The sequence below is a fragment of the Cephus cinctus genome, unplaced genomic scaffold, assembly GCF_000341935.2.
Source record: "Cephus cinctus unplaced genomic scaffold, Ccin1 Ccin1_scaffold0132, whole genome shotgun sequence".
Lineage (NCBI taxonomy): Eukaryota > Metazoa > Arthropoda > Insecta > Hymenoptera > Cephidae > Cephus > Cephus cinctus.
The window spans coordinates 2,182,230-2,192,696 of record NW_014332865.1 but is presented as its reverse complement, the minus strand read 5'-3'; the positions used below and the strand labels follow the sequence as shown (position 1 = coordinate 2,192,696).

At 41.7% G+C, this 10,467-nt stretch overlaps 1 protein-coding gene across 1 annotated transcript; it reads left to right on the top strand.

The window, feature by feature from the left end:
- Positions 1-1,296: 1,296 nt before the first annotated feature.
- On the top strand, positions 1,297-6,532 carry LOC107263160 (muscle segmentation homeobox). Its single transcript, XM_015730081.2, has 3 exons — positions 1,297-2,675; positions 5,496-5,677; positions 5,805-6,532. The coding sequence occupies exons 1-3, from the start codon at positions 1,889-1,891 to the stop codon at positions 6,021-6,023; spliced, it is 1,188 nt and encodes a 395-aa protein (XP_015585567.1). The 5' UTR covers positions 1,297-1,888; the 3' UTR covers positions 6,024-6,532.
- The last annotated feature ends 3,935 nt before the right edge of the window (positions 6,533-10,467 follow it).

The following is a 10,467-nucleotide window of genomic DNA, read 5'->3' as shown; positions in this document are numbered from 1 at the left end:
TTTATAATAGCGATAGAACGCTCTTTAGTATATTTGTGTATATGTATGTAAAATAGTATTTAATTGATATTCCTCGCATAACAAATTAATTAGGTGATAATCATTTGTGTTCTAAGATAACCTGTTATCACCAGATAATTTGTCACAGCGTTGCTGTGCGATGAGAGTGTGCTGCTGGTATTACACCACACCACGTACAATATTGCATATGATAAATATAAATTATTGCCACGAGCTGTCGCGTTAATGAAATAAATATAATAATAATAAGTTACGAAATTTTTTACCTAAAAATCGAATACAAATTTTGAAATATTTCAATGGCACATAAGATACCCGATACCTAGTTGCAGTACAGAATTTTTAAGTGCATCGTAAAACTAGTGGATATTGCTTCTCTTATATACTACATGAATATACATATCTGGTATGTTTGTGCTCGTAGAGCCGGTTCATTAATCATACGTTTAATTATGCCATATTGATGGCATATGTATATCCTTAAGCTTCTTTTTTTTTTTCCCCTCCACGTATGACTAATAAGTTATGACGTTGTCGTGAATACACAGGATAATATTTTCAAAGCAAATAATTTCTTCATTCAACTCGTAAAATAATAATAGCCATCACCTTTCGAATGCATCTCTTTGAATTTTTAAAACAAATTGCACGATCCTTAGATAATTTATGCATTGGTTATGTTGAGGTAATTTTTAATTCATGAAAAACAATTTTACGTTCGACTAAAGGAGAAAAACAAGAAGTTGTCATTCCTTCGTCACGCAATATTCTTATAATCATCAGGAAGGTAAATATCTCGATTGCAATTTCCTAAAGCAGCCTCCCAGGAAATTTAATTACGATAATCCAAATTTTCCCGCTCGAAATTTTTTCCCCGTGCTCACCGAGTCTAATTGGTCAATTATGCTCATTACCGTCTCCAGTGCACGAACCCGAGCCCCGATTGGATCTGGGCTCCTTCCCCATCCTCAGGCCTCTACACCCTAATACGTATTTGCAAGAGGAGCTTATTCCACGTAGTGAAAATATTCTCCCTTCCAGAGCATCGTTCTGTCTCTCTTACAGGAAGGTCATCGGACATCGCCGTGTCTCTCTCGTACTCGTTGCTCCCGTGTACCGAGGTGGAAAGCCGCTTCCAGGGGCGGAGTCGAGAATATACCGTCCCATGGACTGGGGGGCCCGCCCCATTTTCGACCTCCTTTCAAGTTATCCCCACTAGGGGCCCCTTGGTAGCAAGACGAAAAAGTCAAACCAGCCACCAGGATGGTCAGTCAGTCCACTGGGAGAGCTCGACTTGCGAAGAGGTTCGTCAGCTGACACGAAACTCGCTATACCACTTCCATTACCGCTCCATAAATATATCGTTGCTGCTCTTAACGATACCATTACTTCCACGCTACCCGCTACCAGCTGCTATCGCTGCCGTTGCTGTTGGGTTGGTACTCCGCTGCTGTCAGTCGAGCAAGGCGAATTGTGAATTGACGCACGCGACTTTATAACGCGCTGGAGAAAGTACAGGAATCGCTGGTGCAAGTAGCAGGGGGTCCAACGCAACGAGAGAAGATAAATATTTTCTTGAGAATTGCAGGATACGTGCTGTGTTATTTCGTGAGAGAATCGCGTGAGGTGAATTGCGAACTGTGAGCAAGGATCGCGAGAGAGCCAAGATCGTTGTTGCTGATTTGGACATCCAGGTCCACGGAAGATACTTCATTGACAAGTGAATTATGACTAACGAGAAGTTTTCAATGACAATAATAAATAATTGAAGTTTCCATAAGATCGTTAACAGACAGTGTTAACCGAGAGTCGTTGTACGAAGACAGAATAGCCAGTAGGCGAAGAGTGATCTAGAAGCTGTACGAGAATGACAGTACTAAGGATGACCTCACCGGTGACACCTCCGTCGACAAGTCCAGGTTCACCAAATCAAGCTCAGGCACCCCAACCTTCATCCAGACCCACGCACCAGCTGAGTTTCTCAGTCGCGGCTCTTCTGGCCGATACGAAAAAACCTTCGGACACATCATCAAGGCACAGTGGGTCCTCGACGTCACCCAGATCATCACCAGTTACTTCGTACACTCCTCTGCATCAGCAACCAATTCTCAGAACACCGCCACTGCCTACCAACTTATCAAAGTACCCCAGTGATCTTAGAACGACCAGGTACAACCTGACGGAATCGCCAAGATCATCCTACGTGCCATCGGAGTCATCCAGGAGCCTGGCCGAGCAGAGGACCCCGTTGAAGTTCTCCGAGACCAGTGACTTCAGCAAGTCACTCCTGCACAATGGCGAGATGAGGAATTCACTGTCGCCGAAGCATCCGGCTGATCTTCGTATCCAGGAGTTTGGTTCGCAGTCGCCGAGAAGCTCCCACGAGGAAGCCAGGTCCAGGTGCTCCGAGGGCGAAGCTGAGCCTGATATGGAGGACGAGGACGATAGTCTGGTCGACGTCGAGGATCTTCAACATGGTACCAGTCCCACGCCGGTGAGACCAACCCCTGCCTACATCTCTGGATTTCCGAATTTGGGCACGATCTCGGGTATTCCAGCCAGTCTTCATCCAGCTGTTTGGGGAGGTCATCAATCTGCGGCCGCTGCAGTTGGCTTCTTCCCGTCACATTTCACTCACCATGCACCTTTGAATGGTAAGGCTTCACTTATCGCTGGTCAGACATAAATTTACCACAGGCCCAGGCTACTTAGTTGCTGATCGTGTAAGGTAATAGGTGGTTCGTGCTGGTTGTTGGCGTGAGACTGGAACCGTGGTGCATGGGCGCATACTGCACTTCCAACTTCGCGTTGCATTGCCTTGTAAATGCACGTTGCAATGTGTATCCACAGTCGAGGAGGCTATTCCCAAGCGATAGAAAGAACAGTTGACGCTTGTAAGTAGGTAGGCGGGTGTATAGTTAGACAGCCACTGTATTGTACCGTGTTGAAATAATGAGCCGGCATTTCGACCTGTGCACTTGTTCGATTTTTAAACCTTTTCTTTTCGCTTTCTTTACCTGTACCTGGTAAAACCTTATTGCACGGGTCGAGACAAACTAGCGACTGGCACACACGGCACATGAATTATCATCGCCGTGACCGCTCGTTATTATTCGAGCAATTATCATCTCATAATCCGACAATTATCACGCAATTATCACGCTCGCGTTCGTTACTCCTATATCGTTGCATCCGCGTCATATCCGCTTTGCAGGGAAATACCGTTGATCCGTTAATACCATTTTTTTCTTTATCTTGACATTTCACTCCGAAATAATATACTCGCATTACTTTTCACGCTCGAAATTCAATTACTGCTGATGCATATATGCATGAAGTTTTGAAGGCTCGTGCAGGCATTCGTGCAGATTTTTGATCGGCGACTTAAAGAAAATTTTTTTTTATTCTCATCCCACGTAAGACAGTAATACTCGTATGCATATAATAAATCATATGATAAATGACCACCGGCTAGAATTGCATCTCGAAATGAATCTTCGTGGGAGTGGGAGAGAGAGAAAAAATGGCTTCGGTGCATCGAATAATAACCAGTCTTGGCGCAACCTAACGATAGCCTACCGTCGGCTCGATGCTTTTACCATCTGCTTCTCCACGATTTCGCTTCTCGAGCCCCCGGTTGTTATTCATCATCGGCTATCATTTATTGACGCGTTTGATTTAATTTTATCATGGACTTCACCGTGGGTATTCGCTCCCTTGAAATTTCGAGGGCAACGCCGTTCCAGTGGCTTTTTATTCGGTTGGCCTCGTGCCATCGTAAGAAAAGGAGGCTTTTCCGGGGTAGCTCGATGCCGTGTATTCTCCACGAGGGTGAGACATCATAATTCTGAAATACAGCCACTCGAAAGGAGCACCCCTAAACGCCCCCTGGGGCACTTGAAACTTTTACGCCTCCATCTTTTATTTCGTTCACCCCGACACCCGGGGAAAAATTATACCTGAGGCCGAGCCAGTTTCGTGCGATTTAAAGTCGAGTGGTTATAATTTTCGAAATTTCTAACCTGTCAATTGTCACTTTGAATTATATGCCTGACAATTTCACAATGGTTGACGTAATTTATTCTTAGAAATAAAATATCGTAAATCTTATGCAGCTTTACGCGGAGTCAGCCAATCGGTGAATAATGGTATTCGACAAATTACTTCGAAAAATATCATCAATAAAAATAAATAACGAATGGCACTGTTTATTTATGGTTGAGAATAAAATTTAATATGACTCGTGGTAGTTGGTGATATTTTTAAAATTTTGGTCCGGAATTTTGTTTCTCTTAAATTTTGCTCCCCACCAATTACTTACGGATCCTGGAAGATCGTTGCGCAACGTCGAAAACAAAGAAGCTAGAAACGCGATCGGATCATCTTTTCTTTCGCGCAGTCTCTATATCTCCGCGAAATCAGCTAATTATTTTCGAATGCATTCCCGATCGGTGCAGGATTAAAGTCCCGTCCGGGACGTTTTTGGCCGGTGCTCTGTAGAGATTCCGAATGCCGAGACTAATTGGACCCTTAGCGAGCCGGTTACGAGGTACGATACAAAGGACACGAGGCAAGAGGCTGCAACCAGGCTCAACGAACCAAGTCGGCACTCCTGCCTAGCGGGGTAGCCGTAACTGGAAGCCGAATTTGAAATTCAGAAAGGCCGATAGGCCTTTTGTCTCCGCGAGATCTCTACCCGATCCCATCTCCACTTTCGCTGCCTACAAATCTGTCAATTGTTTCGGGGACAAATCTCGGGACTATGGACCTACAGCCACCGAAGTCAAATGGATTTTCAATACAAGATTCCATTTCGCCTTGTATATCCACTCGACGATTCTTATGATTTTCATCATAGATCCTTGTCCATGAAAAAAATTACACAATTTCAATACACGATCGATTCCCAGCATCTCGGGTATGATGGACCACAAATTTTTTTTTATGGGATAAAAAGTAAGATCGATTTCGGTGATTATGAACTTTATTGGAATTTACTTTTTTTTCATCCTACTATTGTTACTTGTGTCTCATAACGAAATGGTTATTGCTCCTCTCTACGGTCAGAGTCAGGATGCTGTCCCATTAGGTTTACCTAGGTAAAGAAATAAAAGAAGCTCTCTGCTATATAGTTATAAAGTCCAAGGAGAATCGATGCTGGCGAAGCAAGGAATTTTATTGGTGAATGATCCGCGACCGGAATTTGCGGTCGACGTAGAAAAAAGGTAATGAGGCCGCAGTGCGGTGCCGTACGGATGGGTAAAATTATGAATTACCTTATAAAAAGGTATCGCGATGCTTTCTTGTTTATCTGAAACGGGAAAGAAAAGGAGGGAGCGTGTGGTCGCCAGTTACCGACGATCAGCGACAAGGCCCTTGTAAGATGCGTTCATAGTGTACAGCGTGCGTTCCCTTACTATTTTCTCCATACGGTATAAGCCAATGGACAATCACGATTTATTTGTATGTCGCAGAAAACGGCGAACCCGCCAAGATCAAGTGCAACCTACGGAAGCACAAGCCAAATCGGAAGCCAAGGACTCCCTTTACGACCCAGCAATTGCTGTCGCTGGAGAAGAAATTCCGAGAGCGACAGTATCTCAGTGTAGCCGAGAGAGCGGAATTCTCGTCATCTCTTCATCTCACGGAAACTCAGGTGCGAGAATCTCGTTAACGAATTCTAAGAAAATTAAAAAAAAAATTTTCATTTCAAAATTTACCTTCTCTTCAAACTTCATAAACGTACGGTTGAAATAATTTTTTTTTCCCAAAAATTGTTACAGGTCAAAATCTGGTTTCAAAATAGGCGCGCAAAGGCGAAGCGTCTTCAGGAAGCGGAAATAGAGAAATTGCGAATGTCTGCGGTCAGGCAGCATCACACTGCTCTATATGGATCACATCATGCATTGTTGACTCCAGCAGGACTCTATCCGGTTGGAATGCTACCTCATCCTGGATTATCACCGCATCATTCCATTCCTCAGCATCCTTCCAGGGAATGAATCGACATTCGTGATGGGAATGATGATCCCAAGGAACGATAGAACCAAGTGGCTCTGGTATCCAGACCAGAAGTCATTTTTCTTGCGGAAGTGAAAAATCGAAGCGAAGAAATAAGGAGCCTCTCCGGCTGGCAATTAATTAAGGAGTACAATGCAGAAAATTGTGCCGCGTGATTACTAAGGATAAAAATGCATTATCCCAAATGGGAGCAAGATCCTAATACGTAATCGATCGACAGATCAGCAAAAGCAGAATCAGTGTAAATAACGTGTAAATAATTAATCTCTCGTTTACGAGACAGTGTAAATACGCGATTTACTATGTAACGTGTACAGTACATTTATAATACATACATGTATCCATATACGTGCATATAAACATGTGCCAATGCTCTCGGGTTTCGTAATACGCGAAACCCGCAACGATTTCTTTTGATTTTTGTATAAATGTAAAACAGTCACTAGGAGATTATCAGAGTCTATTTAATAAATTCTAAGGTAACCGAGGACAAGCATGAATTACGTCATTTATCCCTGATAAAACTAAGTCGCCTTAATGGTTGTCGAACCAATCGAAACGTCCAATAGGAAAACCTTCCAATTATTCCAGAACAATTTATTACACGTATCAACGATAACTTTACCAACAAGATGGTCCAGCGTATTTCTCCAAGAATTCTAATGCCGGTCCGGTATAATATTGTGAGTGATTAAAGAAATATATATATACGTATATATAAATTTGTCTGAATCGAACGATTAAAAATTTAACGTTATCCGACCTATTTTTTTCCTTTTTTATTACGCATACAACAACAAGAAAAATCATCAACTCTACTTTACTGCACTGCGCTTAGCCGTCCATTAAAGTTTCCTGTCCTCAAAAAGATTTTGTGACCGGATTACTCGGTACAGTGAGAATGAGGTCTCTGTGCGTATGTCGCAGGATAAATTAGCCAAGGCAATTAGTTTCGGAATCGACCGCCCCGGGCGGTTGGCGCCACCATCTTGATTAAGGGAACTTAAGACAGTAGCCAGCACTGTTTGCCGAAAGGCCGCGGCCGCGGACTAATTAGCGATGCCCACCGAGATATCAGAACGTATACTAATAATACCAAACATAAATAATACCAATTTTTTCGTCTCGTCCACCAGTCCCGTCATCTGATATACATATGTAATTACTTCTTGCGTCAAAGACTCCGCATAGCAGATAATCAGATGCTTCAAATACACGCATAACTCAACTTAATCGCAAGCAACGATAGCATATCAATGACAAAAAAAAAATTTTCAAAAATATTTTACTTCATCATCCTTATCAATTATCCGTCAATTTCTCAGTCACGCTAAATGCACATCGGTTAATTATTTTTGTAATAATTATTAGATAATTTTTTAACGCAATTGAAAAATTATATATATATATATATATTTAATATATAGGACTTATCTTACATCTTTCGTATCAGACCTCTCCTTGTTCCCAAGAAACTGTGTGTTTTACGCAATCAAATAAATCCTCGACACAGCTTGATACATACTTCAACGATATCCGAGAGACGGTTTTTCGCCTACGTAAGGACATACGACCTTTCACCTGGGTCTCTCCTAACCGTATACCGGGCTCGCGTTAAAATCAACCAGCCTGTTAATTAATCTTATCGGTTCGTTCGCCACTATCGAAAATTCGGTGGTTGCCGTTAGGCATCGTTGCCCTCGCCTATATTGCCCGACGCTCGGCACCCGTCCCCACACAGGCCTCCCGACGCCACTCGAAGGTTAAATTAAACGCGACATTAAAGCGTTCGCACGGAAACCGGGGCTTCGTTGGTACGAAGTCAACAGTAGGAGCTAATTATACGTAGATTATCATCTTGTCTTTCTACACGTTCTGACCCTGCTGAGCACCACTACCCGTACGCTTTGGATATACGTTTTACACTCATAAGGAACATACTATATGCATTTTCAATGTATACGGGAGGCCCTCGTTCACGAACACTTTCGAATCATTTTATACAATCGCTCCCATATATATATATATATATACTTACCATCGCCATCATCACCTACTCTTACCTTCTCTTCTACCTCCTCTCCATCTTTATATTCGCTATTTTTTCAGTGGTTCGCAAATTCGCGGACAAACGAGTTTCGTATTTTGGCGGCAGCTTTGATTTTACGCTCGGATAGACTTGGTTGACGATAATAATAAATCCAAATTTTCTTTTTCTGTTTTTTTTTTTTTCGATTAATTTTTTGTTAATGAATACATAAAGTAAAACGGTAGTGGGTAATATCGTAGAAGTACAGTCTGAAGAATATTTTATTTTTAGTAGCAAAAGTGATTATTGTCATTTACTGTAGCGTGGAATATATATATTGTGTATAGTATGTGTAAAGTGAAAAACCGGGTAGAATTAAAATAAAAGGAGATGGCACTTTTCGCAGTCTTTAACGAGCCATGAACTCCGGGGTTATGCAACGAAATTAATTATCGGCCGATAAATTCCGCGACAGAGTGTATTAATGGGGGCGATAAAGCGCGTGGCAGAAAACACGCGAGGATAAAGATTGAAGATTATTTAGATGCGGGAGCATTGAGAGGCTGCGAAAATACCTTTCCCTACGTACTATGCACACACTGTAGATATTTATTTTCTACTATACTATAGTCTGCTTGTATCTATTACTATTATGTTACCGTTTCACGAGGCCGCCGCTACGTTCACGTGTGCGAATCCATTTAAGTTCAATTACCACGTGTACGTACTCGTTTAATGTCACTCACGCTCTTTTTGTATACATATATATATATATACAGGGTCTTTATTTACCTTTATATATCCTTATAATTTTCCATTCACAATCAAATGATTTCCCGCACGTGAATTTTCGCCACGTGTCGCACGCTACTTTTCTTTTAGTCTTACACAAGACTACAGGACTAAGGCAACAATCAATGAACCCTAATTACAGCAGCGTACACCGGCGATCGTAGGAATGTCAGTCGTTAACAACGGCGGCGTTTCACGACACAAATCACGCTTAATTTTTTGGGCGCTATCACGGGGGTAGATCTGGGAAGATAATCGAATAAAAATTCCAGCGAGGCCAACCGCGGCGGCAGTAAATTCCGAGGGGCCCTGTCGTAACTCAAAGTTTCAATAAAAATAACGAAATTAATAAAAGCCCTGAAAATATTTTTACCACCCCTGAATTCTAACGTGAGTTCGAGTAACTATTGCGAATTATTATTATTATACGACTGACGTGTATCACGCATTAACATTTCATGGAATTTATATATGATAATCGGTACTTGTACAACGTATACTGGAAAATATATTGAGATTTCAGTCACGTCCAATCGATTAACGCTAATCGATGACGTTACGTCACTTTTGGTAACGCCTGGGAAATCGTGAGCTATCGTGAGCCGCTTGCTTCGTCATAATTAATTTCAATTACGTTGGTTTCCATGGAAACGAAGTAATTGCTGTTGGAATCGCACCATGGGATTTTTTGGTAAAGTTACTGTTTTTTTAAGATTTTTTTTATCGTATCTCAAACCTTTTTTTTTTATTTCTGGTAACTTTCGATGCATCGAAATTTTTTTGAGAATACCATCTACAATATAGCGAAACGCACTATTGGAATCCCGTAACGTGGTCCGGTGATTTCGCACAATTTATACGGTGATAAACACATTTGCTGAATTGTTGTTTGTGTAGTGCTAAGTGAGCGCAAAGTAGTAGCCCGTGTAGCTTGCCGTAGGTGGTCCATAATACGAAAGCCGGGCTGTATCGTAAATTTATTATTATTGTTCCCATACGATAGCTGGGGAGCGCTAATATACCAGAAGCCAAGCATAAACAATCAATAAGTATCGAATTATCGAACCGCGTGAAAGCAAGAATCTTATATTTTCTCAAGTGAAAATTAATGGTGAAAAAAAATTTTCAAAAAAAAAAAAATTTTACCTATCCCCATCAAGATTTGGCATGGTGCCAGAACAAGAGAAAGACAGACCGAAAAAGTCGAGTAGGTTTTGTGATTTTGAAAAACCAGAAAATGCATATAAACGGTACCCATAGTACGGAGGGACTTTCAAGATCTTACCAGAAATCAATGAATGGCCATAATAAAGCAATTCCTTTCAGAATGGGGAAGTCTATCGGCTTTGTCGTGGGTCCTATTCAAAAATTTTCGCTCCAGACCCAAAAACGGCACACGTGGTTCTGCCAGGGCTGGCCTGTATCTGTGAATGCTGGATTTTTTACGCCAAGATCTTCCTACGTGGCCTGTATGACATTTTTATTTCGTGGAACCATCGCACGAGTGTAAATCTTTTCTATGAAGATATTAACTCTGTCATTTTTTTTCCTACTCCACCTTCATTTTTCCCAGACCAATTCTATTTTTTTTTTTTTTTTTTTTT